This window comes from Phalacrocorax aristotelis, chromosome 2 (assembly GCF_949628215.1).
Source record: "Phalacrocorax aristotelis chromosome 2, bGulAri2.1, whole genome shotgun sequence".
Taxonomy (NCBI): Eukaryota; Metazoa; Chordata; class Aves; order Suliformes; family Phalacrocoracidae; genus Phalacrocorax; species Phalacrocorax aristotelis.
Genome location: NC_134277.1, coordinates 142092007 through 142116300, shown reverse-complemented (window position 1 = coordinate 142116300; position 24294 = coordinate 142092007). Strand labels below are relative to the sequence as shown.

The 24294-nt window shown below is 43.4% G+C and overlaps 1 protein-coding gene across 8 annotated transcripts in view; it reads right to left on the bottom strand.

The window, feature by feature from the left end:
- The window catches only part of ESRP1 (epithelial splicing regulatory protein 1), a 53397-nt gene extending 31360 nt beyond the window's left edge, over window positions 1-22037 (bottom strand). For 3 of the 8 annotated variants that reach the window (XM_075085424.1, XM_075085422.1, XM_075085421.1), the window contains exons 1-12: window positions 21493-21960; window positions 21170-21298; window positions 20216-20329; window positions 17562-17676; window positions 9940-10038; window positions 9782-9836; window positions 7785-7895; window positions 7562-7694; window positions 7436-7478; window positions 5657-5958; window positions 3893-4111; window positions 1709-1895 (exon numbers count right to left, since the gene is read on the bottom strand). In XM_075085424.1, the coding sequence (XP_074941525.1) occupies window positions 1709-1895; window positions 3893-4111; window positions 5657-5958; window positions 7436-7478; window positions 7562-7694; window positions 7785-7895; window positions 9782-9836; window positions 9940-10038; window positions 17562-17676; window positions 20216-20329; window positions 21170-21298; window positions 21493-21624 (1639 nt within the window). In that variant the 5' untranslated portion in view covers window positions 21625-21960. Of the gene's footprint in view, window positions 1-1696; window positions 1896-3892; window positions 4112-5656; window positions 5959-7435; window positions 7479-7561; window positions 7695-7784; window positions 7896-9781; window positions 9837-9939; window positions 10039-17561; window positions 17677-20215; window positions 20330-21169; window positions 21299-21492 lie in introns of all 8 variants that reach the window. The other 5 variants (XM_075085416.1, XM_075085417.1, XM_075085419.1 and 2 more) reach the window with 5 other exon arrangements.
- Between the last annotated feature and the right edge of the window lie 2257 nt (window positions 22038-24294).

Here is a 24294-nt window from a genome sequence, read left to right as displayed (position 1 = left end):
ATTAGGACCTTTTAAATTCCAGCATATATATGGTCTTCATTAGCTGAACAACTTTGCAGTAGGTAAAGAACCTTCACAAGCTTCTCATTCTTTTGCTCATCACAGAAAATAAATCTGAGTCACCAACATGGGCTTGACTACAAGTGTTGTGCCCACCTCCCCTGTCAAAAGCAAAGTCAGTAATACACAAAAAGCCACCTCTCACTCTGGGAACAGGGTCTCTTTCTGACAAGGAGGCCAGTTTTTCTTGTCTAGCCTTAGGTTTTAATGAAGTCTCCAATCAAGTGTGATACTTCTCCACTGTAAGAAGGAAACTTCAGTGCCTAAGATCTGCTTAACATGCCCCTCTTCATCCTGACACCTTTTTCTTCCTGACATTCTCTATCCCCAAAACAGCTCCATCTTCAGTTAATCAACAGCAGAGTGGCAAAAGCCATGGCTTTGCAGCTTCAAGAGTTAACACTGTTTAAAAAATAAAAAAAACTAGAAGCTTACTTTAAAGTGTCTCACTGCACTGTGGGATAGGGCAGTGACAGAGCAGAAAGGGCTTATCTGAGGAATACACCACTGGCATTTGTAGCTGGAAATGGAAACACTGCTACCTAAGAGTTCCCAAAGTTTGGGACTCCACTGAAGAGCCTGTCCTTGGAGCTCTCAGGAAAAGCTTCCAAGCCCTGTCTGGAACAGCTGTCCCCTAGGACTACATACTGCAGATCCCTGCTCAGGAGTATACTTGTACTGAAAAGAAAAAAAGCACTAGTCACCTGGAAAACTTACCTCCTAAGGATTAGCTGAAGGTCTACTCACACTCAAAAGGAACCACACCCAAGAAGTTTGCTGCCATATTGGCAGCTCTGACTAGGATTTACAGGAAACTTCTTTAAAAAGCCACCACCAACAATAACACATTTGCACAGAGAGACAGACAAAGCTCCTACTTGACTACCTTGCCATTTATGATCTTGGAAGCAAAGTATTATTTTTCCCATAGGCTCAGATTTATATGGCACGTATGCTTAATAAGTTAGCCCTTAAGCTCTTAAAGCATTTCCCCCAAATGCTTGTCTAGAAGTCCACGTTCTTCATAGTAGCTCTGAGGAGCATAATTTTACACCAAATACAGTTTCTGCAATTCTCTGAGGCCAAAGCTATACGTATTTTACTCCCACACAGGCAATCTCAATTCTGTACAAACAACAAAAAGCAAAGGAAGAGTTCAGTCAGTAGGGGTTCAACTGGCAGAACCCCTGTGGTTAAGTCCCAAAGGGGAGAATTACCAGTTGTTTAATAAATTTAGTTTTTGAAGTGAAAGGGGAAGGGCTTTTACTTGACACGTTCACATTGATGAAGAATGTAAATACAAATCAGTATAATGGGAAACTTCTTTAACCTCTAGGCAGGGCTTACAAATTACTTTTTAGAGTCATGGCTCACCCTGGCCAAGTTAAGTTTTAGGGAGGAGAGGGCAAGTTTGCCACTGGAAAAGAAACAGTAATTTTGAAGTAGTTCTTCAGTCACAGTAATTCACAACCAAAGGGAAAAATAATGGTTGTAAGCCGCTCGTGATTTAAGATTAGAAGACCTTATTTTAACACCCCCATCTGGCACTTCATTCCAAGAATCAGAGTCAAGAAAGCAGCTCCAACACCTACCCGCACATAGCGTAGAGTATTGGCAAGACCAGTGCAAAACTTACATGGTAACTTACATGGTGGTGGGGACAAGCCATTTCGATTTAAAGTGCCCCCCATTAATACAAAGTTCATCTCCTCAGCAGAACATTGAAAGACTTCAACATATCTGTCCTTCATAGTCTTCTTATGACACTTCTGTGCAGCCAGAAAAGCTCGGTCTGCAGATTTCATCTGAATAAAAGCATCTCCCGATGGACGTCCCTACAAACAAGGCAGGCAGAGAGAAATGTTCCTGGAGCTCCCATGAAGTAGCAGCACAGCAATAATTTGTGTTGTTAAAAGCAGCCTTCAGCCATAAATATGTTCATCTCCAAAGTCAAGTACAATCAGTCATCCATCCCTAGTCCCCATCAGCGTGTTTAAGCTCCCTAAAGTTTCCACACTATTGTTGGGGAACCCTTGTTTGCCCACTGCAGCATATGGGCACTCTTCAAACTTGAGCTAACTTGGTTGTTTTATTTACCTGTTTCAATTAAGCTACATTGTAACTTGAGCCATGTTACTTCTACATTAAAAAAAGACACCTATGGCAGAAACTACAACTCAGGGGTACTTTGGTAAGCGCAGGCCTCACAGCACCTATTAGTAAGGATGCAGAATTGGAAGGTCTAACCCATGTTTATTATCCGTGGTTTTTTAGAATTCAAGGATAACTACAGGCAAGTGCCAAATATTAAATACTTTTTAAAAAATTTATTTTATTAAGGCCAATATGTGTGGGACATTTTAGAAGGATACTAGTTTAGTATGGGCTGTGGAGGCAGGGAGGGAAAAAAAGACATCTTTGTATACAGTTATAAATGAGTGGGATATGTGGCTGGGTGGAATCATTTTAGCCACATGCAGCTGCTGACTTGAAGTAGCCAAAACCAGAGGTAGAGATCTAAAGCCAGCTCTAACTTAAGTTCTGGGCCAGTTCTTCTAGTTTCGGAGGGAAGAACAACTTTATTACCATCCTTTACACAGTTGTTCATGATTACAGGGTTGAAACCAGGAACGGTAGGAGTAGGGAGAGCACGCAGAAAGATAACAATGTAGTAGTCAGGCAAAAGCAATGGGGGGGGAAGAAATCTGACAGCTTTGGGCAGGGGTGGCAGACAGCCCTCAGGACTATACACACACCCCTATTTCTTCCTCCAGGTTCTTTCATTACTGCTCTCAAAGGCAGATACTACTGTAAACCATTACTTGTGCTTTAACATCAGCATCTTTTCTTAGCATCTCCCAGCCTTGCACATTCCACATAGTTTTTCAGCCTTGGCTAGGTCAAGTCCTCACAGACACAGGAATCTCTTTAGATAGTTAGTCCAGTACCTCTCTATAGTTCCTTCTCCCTCCCCATGTCCTTGAAACACAGAAGCCCTACTCCAGGACAAGGAAGAATTTTGTAGTTTCAGCTTAGGTTAAGTGTCAACCAAAACAATTTTAGAACAACCGTTTCTATACCACAATAATCAGTGTAACCAGTGCAACCACTCAGGGCATCTCCATAGAATTAGAGGACCTGCCCTCTCCTCCCCCTGAAGTCACAAGACTCTGCAGATAAAAGTGATTACAACAATGCACAATCCTTTGTCTAAAAAGTTTTGGTAGAAACTGCTTCCAGAAAACAATGGCAAAGATGTGACTGTTTATACATGTTAATAAGCTGTTAATCTTGGTGCTTAGCTGACTGTTTAAAGAAAGCAATGACACAGTTCAGGAAACCTGAAACTTCAGCTGCTGACTTATGCCATAGGAAATCCTGTCTCTAAAAGGCTGCAGTCACATTTGTCCTCAGATATACCTGAGACATGTTCAGCAAGGCTGGGGCAAACCACTCCTTTGAGAGCTAATGTTGCCCACGTTTTTGTTTTGAAGATACTCCTTGCCTGGTACAAGAGGAATTATGCATGCTGTTGTGCCGAGCCTCCTATGGTGCAGGACCACAGCTGCTGCTCTGGGAGCACCAACACCTCCAAAACTGCTTTAGGCACATGCGTCTCAGTAACAGAAATCACTCTACAGCAAATGCAGCAGCAGGGTTCAAATAAGCCAACACCTCTATTGCCAGTACTCTTTTAGAGGAGAACTGGAGTCTAATTAAATGCTATTGGTGTTAATCCTGAAGGTGCTTCCCTACTGAAATCATCAGGAGGGCCATGTTCACATATACAGGCCACTGGCACAGACTGTCTAGAAAAGTGGTGCCTACCAACCTGGTGATTTAGTACCATGTGAACTCCATGCGTCCGAATATCTGTAGAAAACTCCCCCAAGAACTCCAGGATGTCCTCTATAGTAGCAGCATAGGGAAGACCACGCAAACGTATGCAGTCTCTGATGTTAGTGGGAGGCACAAATTGTTGAGGTAATACTGGAAGAATAGGTGGTGTTGGGAGAGGAATGAGAGGTGTGGAAGAGTACCTGTTCAGCACCTGTAAAACCAGAAAACACAGATGTTACAGAAAGCCTCCTTATTCATTCTTCAGCTCAGAGGAACTGAACGTAACACCAATGCAGTCTGTTTTCACTCTTGGCAGTATTTCAAGAAATAAGTGAGCTAGATTCTGGGCTTAAATCACAGCAGGAGTGCTTAGAATTCAGATGTTTTAAAGTAAATCTTTGGATCATTCTTTCCTGAAAAACATAATTTTGTTTTGGAGAATTTACTTGAACTGTCATGCAACTCTCAGAAGACCTCGACCTCTTAGAACATGAAGCCTGTATTTCTATAGTATCTTTATTGGGAAAATATCCCAAAGCATTCTACAGAAGCATGGTTACACTTCTACCCAAAAATATCTCCTCTGCAGAACTTCAGGAGAGACTGGGAACAAGCAGCATATTTCACTACCAAACAGCCCTAACTTGAGATGCAGTAGTCCATCAAGTAACATAGGAGGCGTTACTGAGTCACAGTACCTGTAATGGAGTCGTAATTTGAGATTTCTTATTACTAATTTTAACAGTAAAAACCCTGCTTTGGTCAGGAGTTCACTGCATGTTCAATCACTGCCCTTTAACTTTCTCTGAGCAAGATTAAGATTTACATTTATACCGGTATCAGAAGGTTTTGCCAAACAAAGAAACTTATGAGAGCCTTTGAGAAAAATACAATGACAAGCATGAGTGTTGCAGCTATGCCCTCTAATCTTTAGTGTCACCCTTCAAATGAGGCACTGATATCTATGTATTTGGGGAATCAGCTGTGCCATTGCTTAGTTACAATGACATGGTTATTGGTTGGCCGTAATTTGTATCATAGACGAGACCTTTTAGAATCACGTTGAGACCTTTTATAGAATCACGTTGAGACCTCAACTGAAATGCTACAAGTCTTTGGAGACATACGTACGCAATCCTCTCAGCCCTGCCTCCTTTCCCTAACAGCATAACCGCAATTAACGTGGCTTGATGGACCATTAATGCAGGAGGTGGCACTCTTCAGGCCCAGTTTCACAAAGTCCTACCACCCTCTGCTAGGTAGCCGGTGCTGGCAGAAGATGGCCAGTTTGTTAGACTCTACAGATACATTGCTCTGAAGACGACAAATACATCAAAAGACCCTGTTTTTCTGTGCAGGTGACAGAAGGTAAGTCTTTTAGATCAAGATTTGTTGCTAACGCTCCTTCTGAATAGACCATCATTGGACTTAGAAAAGTTCAGTATCTGTCGTGGGGAAAAAAAAAGCACTAGACCCACATAAACTTTTTGCTATAACTGCTGTTTGCAAGGCTATTGGAAGCCAAACCCCCAAAGGTTTGTATGTATGATTGAGAACGTCCATATACCAAAAGATCTTACATTCAGAGAGAACAAAACCTCATGGAAATTCAGACAGTACTCTTTCCAGCAACAGCCAAGAGTGAAAGAGAAAAGCTACTTTCAAGTCATGGCCAAGCAGCATTTGCTTCCACTGGTGTATGCCAGTGTAGGAGTTTGGATTACAAGAAGCCAATGTCTGTAAGCTTTACACCTACCTGCTGAACTTCTGCTGCAGTGCTCCTGAAGAGTTCAATGTACCTTTTCCCCAGCAAGTCCTTATGCTTTTTCAGTGCATTTTGTGCATATTCCTCACAAGCAAACAACACAAAGGCATCCCCTGTTGGCCTGCTGTCAGGGTACGTGACAAACAGGACTCCCTCCTTTCCTCCTGTTACAGGGCAGTGCTGGCCAAAGAATGTCAGCACTTCTTCTGTTGTCACATTGAAAGGAAGACCTCGCATCCTGACAATCACTTGGTTTTCTTTCGACAAGAACTGTGCAACCTCGTTGGAAGTGCCTTTAACAAAAAAGAACAGAAGCACTGAAGTCCAGGCAGCCACATAAAACCACAAGCAAGCCTGGCATAGCTACCTCCTCCTCCCAGACATTTTTTGAGCAGGTAGAACAACATTTGCTTCCAAAGTCAGGAAAAGATGTCCTACTTCAACAAACTAGAAATACTGTATAGGACACTTCCCATTAAAGTCTAACAACGTTACTCCATCATTTGGAAGAGATACATTCTTATTCAAAGGGAAAATAGAAAGTACTTATAACATTCAGAGCCCAAGGAAAGCATGCTCTGTGAATCTCTTGCCTTAGCAGTAACTGAGCTACCACGCACCTCACCTTCCTAACTTATTAATACCTTCGGCATGCTCTGAAGCCATAATATACACTAACCAAGTACCCAGACCATCGTGCTGGAAAGAAAGTTGGAAGGGCACGTTGAAAACAGCCCAGGAATTTCATCCTATCCTGATAGCTGTCAGTCTGCCAATTCTACTTCCAGTATCTCCAGGAGAAGACCACTGATGCTCTTACTTATAAGACTACCCTAACCAAAGCTAGCTGCTAACCAACTTCACATCTTAATATGGTCCTTTCACTTACAGCTAGCTCACTCTGCAAAAAAGTTCAGTGGTATCAGACATGTACCATTTTTCCCTAAAGTCAGTGTGCAATGTCTTTACTTTGAATGGTGTAACTATTACCAAGCCTATCAATTAGCTATTTATTTGACAGCTTAATAGCCTCTCCCACTCTGAAACCTCAACCTCAGACATCCAGTTAGTCATTTACAACCCCCAGACCAAACCTCTGTCAGGAACCAACAAGGACCTTAAGGTAGTATTATAGATTCATAACAGCATCTTGGATCTTAAGTCAAATTCTGTATGCTTGCAGTCATGAAGGGAAGGAAAAGAGACTGCAGGAGGGTTTGTAGGGCAAGTTTTGCAGCCTCTCGATTAAAGGCTACAAATATTTCAATATTCCATTTAACAAGCATTCCCCCTAAATTCCCCCTTTAGATTGAGGCAAAGATTTGATTTGAAGAAAATCAGTTCCATAAATCCCTTGTTATTTACACTGCGATATCTGTTTGCTTTTATGTGCAAGTTTCCACAGCAACAGAAGTCATATTGTTTTGAAAAACTATTCTGGTTTTGTTTTTCAGCAATCAATAACATTTAGGTCCCTTCAGTTAAGAAGATGACCTAGTAAATTAAGTTCATATGCAAGATCACCTTGCCTGATCAAACCCTTATTTGATAGGCTGCTTGAAAAGGGCAAGAATGTGGAAGAGAAAGATGGACAGATAAATCATGGAACATTCTGGACTGCTGCTAGCAGAGTACATAGCAATCAACACACCAGCCAACTACTCGTTCAAAGAAAGAAAATGAAAGGCCACATCCAACAGGAGTAGTTCACAGCTAAAAGTTACAGATGCTGATGGAACAAACCCTCCCTTCTCATTCCCTAAAAATTACCTCCTGCAATTTTAAGGAAGTCTTCACCTGTTGCCTTGTATACCTAAGGAAAGAAAAGAGAACATGTGATTGGCATGCTATTTGGACTCCTGTCGAGAAGAGGATTTCAAAGCCAGTGCCACGCACCTCGATGTATCGATTCCCCATGTGATGCTTGTGCCTTTGTAGCGCTAGATCTCTATGCTCTTCACTTACAAACCTCACAAGAGCCTCCCCATTCCTCCTCCCTTGGGCATTGAGACAGAGTGCAGCACCTCCCCTGCAGGATTTAAATCAAAAGAGAGGTAAAAATCCATGACTGATGCAGAAAGAGTACTACAAATGTAGAAGTAAATTCTTAGCCACTAACTTAGCGATATTTAGGCCTTTGAAGAATCTTGCTATGTCCTGGTCAGATGACTGCCATGGTAATCCTCTTGCTCGGATAACAGCATTGTCATCCACAAGTTCCATCTTGCTGCTGCAAGCACAGAAAGAGAGAGTAATGCAAAGACATCTTCCTGTAGTATCCGCCACACACCACCCTCCCTGCTCATCACCTGCGCTCCAGGGACAGGCTTCTGTCCCCGCTCCGTGTCTGCTAGACGGTACTGCCAGTGCAGTGAGGGCTAAATGCCACCACCATCCAAAGCCACTTCACACGTCTGTCCTCAGGGAACATCTGCTCTCTTAAGCTGCCCCTTTCCATGCTCCCCTTTCCTGCTTCACCACATTTGTTCCTGAGCTGTCATCTCTTTGAGCATGTTTCCAATTTACTCCCTGCTCCTGACATACAAATGGTTTGTGCTTCTTCATTGTCTGAACCGAGTTACTGGTATAAAATTAAATTTGCTATTCTAATCTTAGCTAAGTGGAAGTTGAAGCAGAGAAGTTAGATGTAACTGAGGTTAGTGCTTATTATTTGTACTGCGACAGCATGTAAGAGCCAGTCACAAGCCAAGACCAAATCTGTCAGAGATCTGACCAAATCTGCCCAAAGAGTTTAGCCTTAACATTGCTTGTTCAGGCCATCACTGTGCTACTAGAGACGAATATAGCTACAGGCTACATTGGCTGCTTAGCATGGGAATAGCTCAGCCACAGAAAGCCAGGTTTAATTGGTCATTACCACAGCCTCTTTTGTTCTCTTACGTGTTAAAAGTGCCATGTAGAACAAAACACAGCTACCCAAGGCTGCCTTTCTGGCTATTGCAAGGACAGGTTTTTGCACAGCAGAAACTATGTAATTGATTAAGCGGTTGAAGTGGTGTTCAGCAGCAGAGGACTCCCTCGTACAAAAGAGCTGTGGTATGCCCTGTTGTAGGAGGGTCTGCTTTTCACTTACATTTTAATTTCTCAGGTGGCCTTTCTGTATCTTTCTGTATGTGTCTGTCCCAAACTGCCCCCACCCCACCGCCTCCTAATTCTGTACTTCTCACTATCGCAAACAAGATGGGAATCTTCCACCTCATCCCAGCATTTTGTGACTGAAAGGGAGAAAGCTTAGAACAATGCTAAAACATAACCCCTGAACTAATCTCCCTCGATACTTTCTGCCAATATTGTTGCATTCTTTTCTTGCTTCTTTTGGCTCAGAAATGCAAGCATCATCTACCATTATGACAGTTCCTTAATCTGAAAGAGGGAAGTAAGTATTCACGCAAGATAGGAATCTAAATAAGGTCAGTTTAACACCAGTCTCTTCTGGTACTGCAGAGGGAGTATCCACCAAACCATTGAAAAAAATAATCAGTATTTGCACAAAAAAAAAGCATGATTCCATTAAAACAAAATAAACAAACAAAAAAACCCCAAACCACAACAGAATAGTCATAAAAAGCAGATAAAGTTTTATGTTTAAAACATATTTGAGAAGACAATCATCATCGCTTAAGCAATTTACTGGTATCTTTGTCGTAATATCTTTATGGAAATGTTTCTTCTCTCTCTAAAAAAAATAATCATTATGTGTATTCAGTAACTGTGAAGCAAATTGCAGGAAAAGTATAAGCGTTAGTACCAATAGGGTTACTTCTGCAAAAGCGCTTACATTCTTTGTTAATAGCCAACACACTCAACGCCCATTATAAGCGGTATTAGCAGAACACAGAACTACCAGCAGCTACCAGGCAACACTGAGCCTAGCAAGAAAACTGGCTGGCATCTGATCATAGACTCATAGAATATCTGTTCCCTTTCCCACTTAAAGCATATAATTTATTCCCACAGCAGTGGCTATATAAATAAAAATAATGCTAATATCTATTTGCAAATTAGGAATACAGAGAAGTAGAGCTTATCTAAGCAGTATCTCGGGTGAAAAAGAAAGGTGGGGGAGTCCAGCAAGAAGAGGGAGAAGGTACTTACCAAGGCCCACTTTCAAATTTGTAGTTCACTCTTTCTGGATCTGAAAATCTGTGATCTATGAAACACAGCACAAGTTATTTTCTTTTTCCTCAGCATACAGGAGAGGCAGGAAAAACTAAGCAAGCAATAATGAAAACCTGTTCATCACAATCACTTACTGTATGGTTCAGATATTAGTGTTAAAATTATATTCCCCATATCTTCAACTTGAGAGGCTCCATAGGGAAATGCTGGACTGTTCTTGTCAAGATTTAAATCTTCATGCTGGAGTTAAGTCAATCATCATCAAACAGATTTCTAATTGGCTTCCTGCTAGAGCAACAAGCTTTCATGTTATCCTTGATGGTAAGTCACTTCTCAGGGGAAGATTTAATCCATTTTCCTGCTGGGACACATTAGTTGTTCTGCCTTGGCCTCTAACTACTGCCACCTGTGGGAGTGTGAGGTCACTCCAGAAAGTGTCTGGGGACATAAGACCCCATAATAAAGACATATATATTTAATATACTCATGCATTATGTATGTTTGACAGACAGACACACTTTTGCATGCATAAGAAACTGGAATCCTGTCCTCTTTAATTATCATCTTTACTCTCTAGGGTAAGATTTGGGGAAGGAGGAGAAGCTCCAGAAATAAGAGGATATACCACATGCTTTCTGAACAAGTAAATCCCAAAGTAGGATAAATATCTTACCACTCTGACAAAATTCACAAATGACACCATGTCTAAACCTTGCCTATTACAAGCTACAACCTGAGTTTTTTGCTGTTATGCAGAACCATTTTCAGAATCTGGTAAGAATGCACCATTGTGGACAACCAAGAGACAAAATAGAGTCCCACAACTCATAACTTCTTCAGTCTGAAGGATTTCAGAAGATGATAGCAAGGATAAGCTCTCCTGCCAATAGAGAGGAGGAAATGTTCTGTCCTAGAAAGACAAGCTGTAAAATGACCAGATGAAAATCCCCATGTTTATAAAGGGAGCCTGATTTAAGTTGCACATACCACCTTTTTTCCCCATACAGTTTTAAACAGTTTACTATGGTATCTCTCCCCCCTTCCCTTCGTATTTGCCCCTCTAACACCAAAGCTACAAGACTCTAAGATTACTTATAACTCTACTCCATTGTTTATAAAACCATTTTTTAAAAAGGTCCTTTCTACCCACATCTCCTTCTTTGATGAGTGTAGGGTAAAAAAAACAAGTACAGAACAAGAAATGAAATATAAAGTAGTCTAGGAATAGGACTTCTTTATTTAATTACTTTACATCAAGACATTAGAGCAAAAGTAAAGGAGTTTCTTAAACAAGACCTCTCCTGGCATGGCAGTACAGTAATACAAGACAGTTGAAACAGTCAAGTGCACCAATTATTTGCCCACATTCCCACAAAACTACAAGAGACACATTTCAAGTGGTCAAAAGAGCCTGCATTTTGTGCTCAGAAGTTGCTTCTCAGTCCAAGATAGCAAGGTTCCTCCTAAAACAAAAAAAAAAGTTTTCTCCACCTAGAGCTGAGCACATTTTTGAGCTAGCAGGTGCCTACATGAAAGGCAGGGAACAGAATAGCAGCTTGTTGGGAACAGACACCACACACCAGCTTTGTCCTATCATCTCATCAACAGGGGACACAGCACAAATTTCATTGTGAAATAAAGTCATCTTTATTATTTGTGGGATGACTGCAAGTCACTCCTACAAAACACATTTTTTCTAATTGTTTTTGAAGTTTAACTGTTCTCTTGTTGTGAGATGAAAAATAATTTCAACTGAATTAATGAACTCCTCTTCCACAGCAAGGAAAGGAAAGCTGCCTTGCCAACACAATACACTTCGAGGCTAATTTGATTTAGAGGCTTTGTTGGTTTAAAATGAGCATTGGAGTATGGAAGGTGAGAGGATGGTGCTTAGTCTTGCAAGAACATTTGAAGTTTAAGTGAATTAACATAGTTTAAAAATAGAAAACTTAAACCAGTGATCCCTCCCCTCCAACTGCTTGACTAAACACAGTTTGTGAGCCATTGCCACTACCCTCCCTCCTGGTACCTTCTTTGGAGTATAGTGAGAACATTGAATGGTTTTCTTAAAAACCAAGCTAAAAATCCTGAACAAACACATGCAACAACCCCAAAGTACAGTTTAAGAGACTATCAGTATCTATGACAAGAAAACATTGCAGTATCTCTTTGTAAAATGTACACTCAAGCTCATCTCCCTCCCTGCCCCCTGGGGAAAGGGGGTTGAAAAGAAAACAAAATAGTCCACAAAGACTCCCTTGCACAGAGTGGGCTTTATCAGCACCACACAGATGTCTCTGGGCACCTCCTGTAACAAAGCAGAGGAGTGCTTCTCCTTTTCCTGACACCCTTCCCCCTGCAGCATCTAAGAATTTAAGCACTTACACAGAGACTCTGCTGCCCATCCAGGGAACCAGAAACTGCTGAAGAAGTAGGTATTGGAACCCTGGTCTTGCCTGACCATTTTTATTAAGATTTTGGAACTTTTATTTTTCCTCTGTCAAAGTCAAGAGAAACTGGGTAGAAGTTTCAATAGCTATTACGGCAGGGGACATGCCTACACATGTGTGCACACGTGCACTTAGCTGTTAGACTGTGCTGTCAAAACTGAAGAGGTGTTTCAGTATTTCCTCTTTGCAGAGCCAAAGATCCCTACAAGCAATCAGCTGCTGGAGAGGGGAATGCAGCAGTGTGAAGGAGCTGGGAATTTGAAGCAAGTCTATCACATGAGGAAAAAACCAACTCCACCACCCCATGTTCATTTTCTTCAGAAAACCTTTTCATTGAAAATATTGATCAACAGGAGATATAATTCCTAAAAATGTCCTAATGCCGACAGAAGTTGGTACCAGGTGTTCAGACACAGCGAGTCAGTTGTGCCAAGGAACTCTAGATTAATATAAACACAGTCGGAAGGGAGGAAGAAAGTCATCAACATTAGTAGGAATGAGAAATTGCTCACACTTTTGCCTCTGATTAGCTAGAAGCAAGGCTTTTAGGCAAGATTGGAGAAGAAAATTGATAGTTTTCTGCATATGTAAAGGAGCATGTTAATAATCACATTAATTAAGTTAAGACCTGAGTTCTAATGAACAAGACTAACTACACACAAATGGTCTCTGGACATTTAGGAAAAACTGTTAATGGAATAGTTTTTATAAAACCCACCCCTTGCCCTCTGAAGGAATAGGAGTCCAACCACACTTGTGTTTGTGTACAGTAATATTTAAAGATTGACTCTCCTGGGCAATTGGAAAGAGTTGATTGCAGTGGATAAATCCAAGTTCACATTTAAAGAAGTATTAGAAGACACACCTGGCTGTCTAAAGCTACTATATGCAATAGCATGCACACGTATATTCTAAATGAAGCAACAGGCAAAAGACGCACCCAAATAACAAGGCAGTATGGGAAACAAGGGACTTCTTAATATTGCTGTGCAGCTGCAGTAGCACCTCCCGCAACACTCCACAAGTTATTAAGGGGTGTGTGTGAGCATATTCTATATCAGAGTTGCTTACATAATATGGGAGACATTTCTAAATCATGTAACCATTTCCTCAGATTTGTCACCATGGCTTTACCCACCGCCAGTGCCCTCCAAGACTCCTACTCTCCCACTGTCTCTTCCATTTCTCAGAGTCTGAAATCCTTTCTCAACTATGGCAAAAGGAACACCGAACAACCAACTTAGCTCTGAGATAAGATGACAAACTAGCAATTGCACTTGTGTTCTGCACTGATCCTCTTCACCTTCTGTTCTGTTTTTAAGTCTCTTCAGGCACAAGATTACATCTTTTAAAATACTACTTTGCATAAAGTTTATCTGATATTACCCAGGTCCTGTGTACTATCACAAGAAATACAAAAAGCAATACGCAAGATTCTCAGGTAATACCCAATAGTGGGCTTTTTATTGCCAGAGTTCAGTCCTTTTATAACTGCGTTCCACATCACTGTTTTCAAGACACCCAGGTAAAAAAAAAAAAAACAAAAAACAAAAAACAAAACAAATTTCAGTATTGCAGTATCCAGATCATATCCAGCATATTAAGCAGGTTGTTCTGAAGTACGCCTGTGTTTCTACTGACAACACCCAGCAGATACTTCTGAACTGGGTTTGTAAGGATAACCCCTAGTAAGGTGTGAGTGGAGCAAACCATGCACTGGAGGAAGCAAGAGCTATTTGCCGTTTAATGGCTTCTGCACACCCAATCTTGAGGCAAAGGATGAGTCTTCTGCAGACTGAATACGAATAGTCATGCAAGCTTTGTTCACTCCACCCTGAAGGCACTCACAGTGGTAAAAACTGGCTCAGCAAGCTTTGCAAATCAAGAAGTGCAGCAAGTATGGGAGGTACAGAGGGTGCAAGAACAACCCTGCTCCTTTTGTATACTTACACATGTTTAAAAAAGAAGATTTCGACAGACCCGAGTTCCTTTCTCTGCCAGAACATGATCACTTCTCTCAAGTTCTTTTTGTTACTCGAAATTTCTCATAATTGTCCTGCTGTCGCTACTCTTACACAATACTGACTAAAGAAAGTCTGCCTGAAGACTCTATCCTACACCAAAAACTGTTTTGAAGCTGTAAGTTAGGCAGCAGTAGTACTCAGAGATAACAGTTACAACTACTCTCAGTTCTTCCTCGGTCCCTCAAATCCCACGGCATTTTAAACATTTCCTTATCTTGCATTAAAAGAAATCAGTGGCTGTTTGTACATGAAGTTTATAACTTGGTGGGGTAACGCAGAGCTTTTACCTGAGCTCTTGGATTTGGAATGATTTCATTGCTGTACACAATTTCAAGTCGTTTGCTGAAACAGTAAGACCTAAAAGTACTTTCTAAAGAAAGAATAACCCAGCCAATTATTCAGCTTAATATCTTTATGTTCATTTTCAAGGTTGTGCTTGCCTTATCTGCAAGAAATACATAGCCAAGCACAAACTATCCTGTGTGTTATATACACTGGAATATATATCTTGCATGACTGTGCAGTAGGAAATTATTTCCCCTGACTGCTGGGAACAATAGAGTACCTTCTCCATTTGCCTGTAATTTGTTGTTTAATCAAATGCTACCCATCAAAATAAAAGCATTTGGAAGACTTCTAGTACTTTAAATGACTGTACAGTAATACCCAGCTTTCCCTTAACTCTTTCATATCACAGAAGTTTCCTCTCACTGATCACAGCCATCATACATGCAGGTGAACAGAGACATAAGTACATGAAGGGATGTGCGCAAAAATCATTCTACTCCTGCTCCTACCAGTTAACGCAGGTCTCCTGCGCCTCTAGTCGGTACCCTACCCCTGAAGCAAAAGCTTCTTTCCCCACCAAATGCTAACAAACCTGGCCCAGTATAGTTTGTGTGGCACAAATCAGGGAAGATTCCACTCATGCAGCCGCTTTAGCTATGGGGGGAGGGGGGGGAGGGGAGGGAAGATTTGCATTTTTTACAAGAATAACAAGAGCTTGGTCCGATTCTGTGCGCTAATCTGCACCTTCATTTCAACCTATTCCATTTGTTTCTGTGCCCCCCGCCCCAGCATATCCACTTCAAGTTAATTTTCATTTAGACATTTTCTTTGCTACATAACTGTCTCAGGAAGAAAGTAGCTGTCCCGCTTACATGAAGAAGGGGAAAAAACCTAAAATCTCTGCACATAACTGTTTGAATTAATATTAGTACCTGCTTAGCACTTGCTTCAACTTTTTTTAATCAGAAGCACTACATACACACCAGTCTCTCCAAATGCAATTGTCTTGTACAGCTTCTGACACCGAGGAGGTTAAGTTGGTACATTTCAGCAAGGTGAGGAGAAAGAAAATAATCATATTTGTCGATAAAAGTGAAACAAAAGTTATTTTACCTTTTTGGTACCTGCATCTTCAGCCCCCACTCTCAAGCAATGTAGGGCAGAGACAGTTAATTTCAGCCACATTGCATAAACATAGCAAGTTTACAAATAAGAGCATCGGCAGTTACAAAATAAGACAAACCACAAAGATTAATATAAAACAAAAATGAAGTTGTTTAGGTTTATATACCTTAAGCAGCATGTCAGATCCAGAATTCAGTCTCAAGTTGAGAGCATTTGGATAGACTGACTGGGCCTCTAGAAACTTGGAGGAAATACTACCGGCAACCGCCAAAACCACCCTCATATGGTACTGACTCTTTAGGGGCTCCCTGACAGTTGGGTAATGCAGGGTGGTCTGCTCCCCTCTCCCAGCAGGCAGGGGGTACAGAGCCTGTCACTGTGCCTTAGCTGACCAGTGACACTCCAGATGGCTAGAGTCATATGACTGCTTCCACAGTGGCAAACATAAACCAGACGCTCACACAAGGAGAAAGCAAAGGCATCTCTCCAATACAGCCAAAGTAGCTTGCTATCTTCAACTTCTCCAGATCATGTCAAAACATCCCTAAACAATGTCTTAAGTTTTTGACCATAACTTTAAGAAGTGTCCATCACGCAGTTTCTAGACTATGTAACGCAAGCATTTATTTCACTTTTCTACTTAAAAATTCACACTCCTACACAAAATGTACTGCTTTGCTTCAAAGGAGGGGAAGAAGTGATTTCTGCCCCTTCACTACAGGAGATTAATCTTAATTTACAGAGGGCAAAGCAGAGCAGACAGTATTCAACCTTATGGTTAAACACAAAAAAACCCGCACATACGTAGATATTTTATGCCCCCTGAGACAGGTACAAAGCCCAGGCAATCCCAGTCCTGCAGTGAAAGGCCAAAATAATTCAGAAGCCACAGACTTTTGAGTCTGAAAAATACCAGCTCTTAATAGCAACCACTCTATGGACACAATAAGCTAGTCAGAGGAAAAAAATTATTAACAACAAAAAACCCCAATAAAAATACTCTCAAATTCTTTTATCCCTCCTTGCTAGCTAGCTTTTGTGCTTACTACCTTCAATAGGTCAGTAGGGAAGTCAAGTGTTTTCCATGTCCAAGAGTACATCTGAGATGAGGACCGGAGCCTGCAGCAAGGGAGACCGCCAGGGAAGCGAGGAAGAAGGCACAGCCCCAGTTTCAGCTCTAGTAATTGTACATGGCATGCAGACAAAACCAAGCTAGGACTAGTAAAGAGCCAGACAAGGCTAGTTTACACACCACTTAAGACTATTCAGAAAGTAATTTTAGATATCCCTATCACTGAATATGGAAACACGTTACTGACTGCATCTTATTGCCAGCCCAGTTTCACCTTGCCAGGTGAAACATGTACAGCTTCCGTGAGAGTGAATACCACACATGCCAACAGCATCCCTGCCTTAGGTTCACTACCGAATTAAAGATTTGATACAAATTCACATCAAGAATAACCATTCCCCCTCCCAAAAATTAAGATGGTCTCTCAGCATTCACTCTTAACTAAAAATAAAACAAAAATGTAACTGATGCAACAAGCAACGTCACAACTTTAATATTAGGATTGATATCAACAAGTTGAACAAATATGCCAGCTACACTAAAATGAGGTTTATAGAGACAAAACTATAAAGACAGTATAGAAAGTGTACAGAAGTCAAGAAGAAATAGAGTTTCCCCATGGGAGTATGCATCCTCGTATGTCTTTATCTTTGTGAGACAGTTCAGTACAGCTCCAAGTTACTCATTAAAGTTATACCACCCCTAAACATGTGTTGCAAGCATTACTCACGCACCTCTGTCCTAAAATTCAGCCACAGCTCCAAGAGCAGTAGACACCATCACTGTTAAAAGGATACATTCTCTCATGGCTGCAACATCAAGTTTGCTAACGTCAGGTGAGCCAGGGCAACACTTCTTGAACTCTTTCCGCAAGTCAAAAAAGGAGTAGAAGCATTCAGGCAGTAAAATATTCTGTAAAAGGACAAAGTAACTACTGTCAGCTGGGGTGGGTTTAATCTACTTTGTCTTTAGATCCAAACCTTTTAACAATTTCCTTATAACAGGCAGGAAACACAAACAGCCTTTGCTACAGAGAAACTCACATAGCTCTTCTTAGCCACATAAGTGTGTGTATAAGTTTTTTTGCTTGAGCGGCTTCCTCTAGGTGGTTTAAAAAGAAAAATGTGCTTTTTCACTGCCAGAGAAACAGTTGCTGTTATTACTAGTGCCTCAAATCCAATATATATGTAGGAGAGCAAATGCCTGCTATTGCAACATTTATCATCAATTCTTGATTCCAGTTTTAACTGTAAAAAGCCAGAGGGCACTCCATTCAGTTTATAGAGCCAAGCAAGTTTTGCAAGACTAGCAGAAGACGTTTTGGTTTATATACAAGGCTGAGTTTTCAGAGAATAGTCACACTTCAAATATTTATTCCCTTAAAAAAAATAAAAATGAAAACTACAGAAAAACACCCCCAACAGTACACAGATGAGGGTTTGATATGGTACAGAGGCTGTCAGTCGATGCGTGGTAACTGCTTTAACTGCAGCATATGAAGCCAGGAGCAAGTTACGCAGCCCACTGGAAGTCAATAAAACCCTTTTTGCCTCACCACTACACCTACCACATGCTTTTAATTTTTTGGGGGGTGGGAAGGAGAAGACATGGAGAAAACTTGAAGGAAGCTATTTAAACCAACACAAAACCCTACTCCTTCAGTTAGCTCCTCAACCCAGAGCCTCCCTATAGACGCAACACTTTGTATTCCACTTGGCTATTTGTTGCCTGCAATGCCTCCCTAGACAAAATGTAAGGGCTTTTAGCGACTAACGACTAGCTAGCATCTTGGCATTACAACAAAATGACAGGATATGTGAAAGCACATTTAGGGAGCCCAAAGAAAGAAGTTTAGGCTCTAAAACAAGTTCTGCTTTGAGAACATTAGAGCTTATCTTAGCATATGGACAGGTGCATTAGGCAAATGATACTCTTTAAAGACAACTTATGAAAATGCAGGCGTGCTTGCCAAGATTTCCTGCTCTAGTTTTAGCGTGGCTATTTTTCTTCCTCCGTGAGAGATCAATTTCCATATTCCACCAGCATTCAGTTAGAACAGCTGATGCCGATTTATTATCTGAATACCATGAGCTGCTAGATTGGTACAGTCTGGGCATCTTAAAAGAAATAAATATATTCTCAAGAGCCTAGTGATTTCTGCCTACCTGGATTTTCAGTCACCCCCCACCCCAACCTCAGGATTAGGGTGTTCACCAAAGGGCTATTAGAGGTCTCATAAGCATCTGGTTTACTTAATCGATAGACAGCACAGATCATATTTCAAATGAATAATTCTTAACAAAACAGCAACAGAATATTTTGCTGAATATTTTATTCCTATCAGTGACCCTGTGATGATATAGAAAAATGATGCCTATCCCCGACACCAAGCAAGCTTAAATAATCATAGGAGTTGCCCCTTCTTTTATCCACATAATTTAACTGCATGGAAAGATTAACCATATAAAACACACACCCATTACAAGTGACAAGAAAGTCTGTTAAAAACCTGTTTCCCCATTTTCTCACATTCCACCCTAAGACAAGTTATATATATACACATAAGGATTGTCCCTTCACTATGAATTATGCTCACTGTTTCTCTTCCAAACCTTCAAAGGTATCAATACTTAGAGCACCAACAAGTATTATAAACAAACTCATCCACTGTCAGTTTTGTCACAGCACAGACTTGCAGCAGTGCCCCTTCAAAGATGAAGCAGCAAACTGATGGGCACGGAGGGGAGCAGAATAGCTCAGTTACAGATCAATCCATGCTCATAGCAAGCCACAAAACTAGATGTTATTAATATTGATGCAGTTATTTCAGGACCAGAGACTCGGCATATTGCTGCAACTCTGTTGCTAATGAAAAGTAGGTAGGACCTGGTAACACTGTTAGCGATTTGGCAACTCTGAAGTTATAGAAAACTCTAGGCTATGGGACTAGTCATCACTCATAGCCTGCCTCAAACTACTGTTCAACTCATTACAAATACGAGCACCGCCCTCAGAGCGTCAGCTGAATGCACAAAGATTGAAAATTGCTGAAGCTAAAGGTGAATGTAAAATTTCAAAAGGCAGTTTATGATTAAGGTGGTTAACTATTTGGCAACACTTCCAAATTCCCACTTGTTAACCCATTGTAGCTCCTACAGCTGTGGGAGCTGCAAGTACTCTGTCAATGCATTGCTCCTTTCTCAAACACCTAATTCAAGAGAGTCTTTCTTCTGATTTAACATAAAAAGCCATCTCAGGGCTACAAAAGAACAGGGCATTGCCGACACCTTCCACACGGACAGGGTCTTTAGCCTGGTAAGTGTATTAACATAGGAGTGATGTTTGTACTACGGTTGTGTGGAGGCACCCTCACACTAAAAAGAGGTTAATCAGGTTTGCAAGAAGGTATATAAGGCATATGAAGAGTCAAACTTAAGCCACAACTACATACCTTTTTGGAAGCTTCAGGGTGCAGAACCTGCCTAATGTGCAATTGTCCATCAGTACAGAAACAGAAGGAAGTGCCTACACCAATGTTCAGCTCATTGCTCACGGACTGATTAAACTGAAAGCAGGAACAACAAACGACATACACATAAAAGAGATCAGAGTGGCTGCGCTAAGCAGTGTCATCAGCTGGTAACATGTCATACCTGGGCAGCAGGAACTTGGAGCTGGGATTTCTTTTTCTATGAGCCTAGTCCTTCACTTCTGTAGATTTGTTGCTTACTAGCTAAGCACATGATAACTTTCACAACAAATATCTTCACAAGGGAATTGCCTCTTTCCCCCCCTTCTGCTGAGAAGTGGCCACACGGACAGTCCACATCACAAGGGAAAAAAAAAGCCCCAAAACCTCAGCTTCATGGAGACGCAAAGCTAGTTGCAAAGAGCTGAGGGACTACTGAGGCAGAAGAGCCTTTTGGACAAAGCACTCAAGGACGTTGGAAAGGAGACGGGCTTTCAGCCCTACCCTCAGTAAGAATCAGGCACACCTCCCTGTTTATCTAGAGGCTTAAGGACTGTCTCCTTCCCAGGACTGATGAGCCATCACCCAGCTTTTTGAGGGGGCATCTGAACTTGGCCTCTTCCAACTCTGATTGGGGCTCACCTTCAGCTGAGACTCAGGGTCCAGCATGCAGGAGACCAGGGTAGGGGGATGCCCTGACCTTCCTCTCTTGGGATTCAGTCCGTCACAGGGTAAATGAGCAAGGAAGAAATCCCCGCAAAAGCCACCACAACTAGGTAGGCTGCCTGGCCCATGCATGTCCGTGGTGCCCCTGTGCCAGGCTCCACTGCCCCTGCAGTGGCAGCGGAGGGAATAAAAGGATGCTAACACTGCCTCTACCGCACCGGGGAGCCCCCATAGGAGACCAGCGCCCAGCAGCCGGTTATGGGGTATCACCTGTCTCAACGCCTGCTCCAGCGGTGGAGCCAGCGTCAGGCTCTCCACATCCACCTGGGTGATCTCCTGGCACTCAGCCGTCAGCTCCGGGTGGTCGGGCCGGACCAGCACGTCGTGCAGGTGCCCCAGCTCCAGAGAAAGCAGAGGAGGGGCGAGTCAGCTCCCCAGGCTGGAGGTCCCCACCTGCAGCACCGGCCCTTGCCCTCCACCGGAGCCTGCTCCAGCCTGGGGCACCCACAGGGCCACCCCGCCTGTATCCAGCACGGCAGGGGCCAAGGGGAGCAGCAGGTCGGGGTGCTCTCCCTTCGGGGGGGGAAAAATACCTCCTTACTCCTCAGGTCGACCACTTTCCACAGGAGCTGGAGCAGCTCTCGCTCATCCGAGCCCAGCTTTGCTCCGTTGGTGCCCGCCGTGGTCACGAAGAGGATCACCAGGTAGTCGGGAGACGCCGTCATGGTGCCACCGGGACCAGTGGGAAGGATAAAAAGAGCAGGGAGGGAATAGGAAAAAAAGGGGGAAACGAAGGGGCAAGGAGGGGAGAGAAGAGGCCAGAAACTTTCTCTGCCCAAGGCACCTCCAAGCGAGACCCGAGCAGGACTGCCCCCACCCGCGGCCTCGCTCCCCGCGGACCCGGCGCGGGGGAGGCTCACAGATAGCCCCTTTCCCACCCACCCCCTTTCTTTTCCCGGGGCGGGCGGACGGACGGACGGACAGACGGCCGCTCCTACGCCGGCTGCACCCCTGGGAAAGGGCGCAATGGCTGCGGGCTTTTCCGCGCGTGGGCCGCGGCCCTACCTGCCCCCCCTGCCCCACGTGGTGCAGGTAGTACACACCTGGCGCCGCCCGCCCATTGGCCCCGCCAAGCAGGGACGTGGCAAGCGCGGGGGGGAGCGGTTGGCGGAGTGGGGGCCCGTGATTTGCGGGCGGGGCGCGCTGATTGATTGCGGGCGGAGTGGGGGCCCGTGATTGCAGGCGGGGCGCGCTGATTGATTGCGGGCGTACGGACGGACTGTCCGGAGCCGCTCGAGGCCCCCGGGGAGCCCGAAGGTGGCGGGAGGGGAGGGGAGGGGAGGCGAGGGGAGGCGGCCGCCCGCCCGCCCGCCCCGGTACCGGGTTCTTCGCCCTCGGCGTGGGGTGAGCGGGGCCGTCGGGGGCCGATCCGGGGAGCAGCGGGGCGGCTGCCGCCGGGAACTGCTACCGCCGAGGGAGTCTCCCCTCCGCCGTGCCCGAGGCGGAGGTATCCCAGCTCCTGCATCGCCCTGGCGCAGCGAGTGCAGCTCCCGGAGCCTCCCCTCCGTGGACGACGGTGGTTTCGGTCCTTGTGGTACCAACCTCTCTTCTGGGGATCCCTTGTTTCACCATGAAATTTATGTTTTAAATATGTATTGCTCAAAATCTGACTTCTTCATGGCAAATAAGGTCACTGAACGTCGGGTAAACAAGTACCACTAACACTGACTTTCCCCAAGGAACTTCTTGAAGCCCCCAGTTGTGTACTTCCACTTTCATTGTGATGCTGTTTCTCTAATTTTTACTGAGATGGAAGGTGCACATCACGCTTCTCTTCATCACTGTTCCTTGTCCTGCTGCAGGTTCACAGCTTGCACCGTCTTTTATTAATGTAAATGCATTTGTCGGTTCAGCAGGAAGGGAGAGGACGTATCTCACAAGCACCGGGGGTCCTGTCAGCTGCGGACCTGTCCAAACAGTACCTGGCACCCTCGTCCTGCCCTGCTGTGGTCTGGTGCAGTGTGGTTCTCCTGCAGGGACTGCCACCAAATCCCCGCTTAGACAGTTTAAGTGCTTTAATGGACAGCTTTTGTGTGACAGAAGATGACTGGAGTAATTCTCTTCCTTTTCAGTATAAGATTTTGCAAACAGTATTCACTGATAGCAGTTACTGCAATTTGAGGGCTAAATATGGCGAATTAATTCCTCCAGTTATTAAAAGTGGTAGCTGAAATTGGCCATGTGAATCTGGCATCAGGAAACACACAAGCTAATCGTGCCCCTTTTGTCAGAGGGTTAGACTGTCTCATTTTCTTTGTGCACTTGTCTTCTGACTTTCCGATGCGTTGAGCAGAACACACAGGTGAAGCAGAGCCCTTGGGTGTCCCCCCTCCGTGGTGGTCACAGCTGATCTGTACTCAGCAGCCAAGGAGCAGGGCTCCTCTTTGCACAGGGAGTTCCTCGACGGCCTTTGCCCAGCCAGGAGCAGAGGGATTTGATGGTATAGAGAATTTCTTTGCACAGTTTCCCTTTCAGGTCTTAGTTTAGTACAACTTCTTAATAAAACTTTAGTAAAAGATTCCAGAGGTGCATTTATGAAATGACTTCACAGTGGAGCATGCCAGATAGGCAGCCCTTGCTTGGCTGGCTGGTCTTCCATCAGTGACACTTAATCATCCGTTCTAGATGGTTTCCTTCCCAGTGCGTGCTCAGCTTTCGAGATGCAGCCCTTGTCTTCGTGAGAACTGTTTCTGGATGGGTAGGTGTTCCTTTACTTGTGATTTGTTGTGTTCTGGCTTATACATTTCTTCTTCTCTTCCCTCTTATGCCTTATTGCCTCACCTTATCTTGTCTCTTGCCATCTAGGAGCATCAGACTCCCCAGCTTATTGCTACGGCAGGCTGCCATTACATATAGTAACCCCTTTCATAGGTTAAGTTGTACCTGTCCTGGTTTTGGCTGGGATAGAGTTAATTTTCTTCCCAGTAGCTGGGATAGTGCTGTGTTTTGGATTTAGTGTGAGAATAATGTTGATAGCACATGGATGTTTTAGTTGTTGCTAAATAAATAGTGCTTACACTAGTCAAGGACTTTTTCAGCTCCCCATGCTCTGCCGGGTGCACAAGAAGCTGGGAGGGGACACAGCTGGGACAGCTGACCCCAACTGACCAAAGGGGTCCATACCATATGACATCATGCTCAGTATGTAAATCTGGGGAAAGAAGAAGGAAGGGGGGATGTTCAGAGTGATGGCATTTGTCTTCCCAAGTAACTGTTACATGTGATGGAGCCCTGCTTTCCTGGAGTTGGCTGAACTCCTGCCTGCCCATGGGAAGGAGTGAATGAATTCCTTGTTTTGCTTTGCTTGTGCATGTGGCTTTTGCTTTACCTATTCA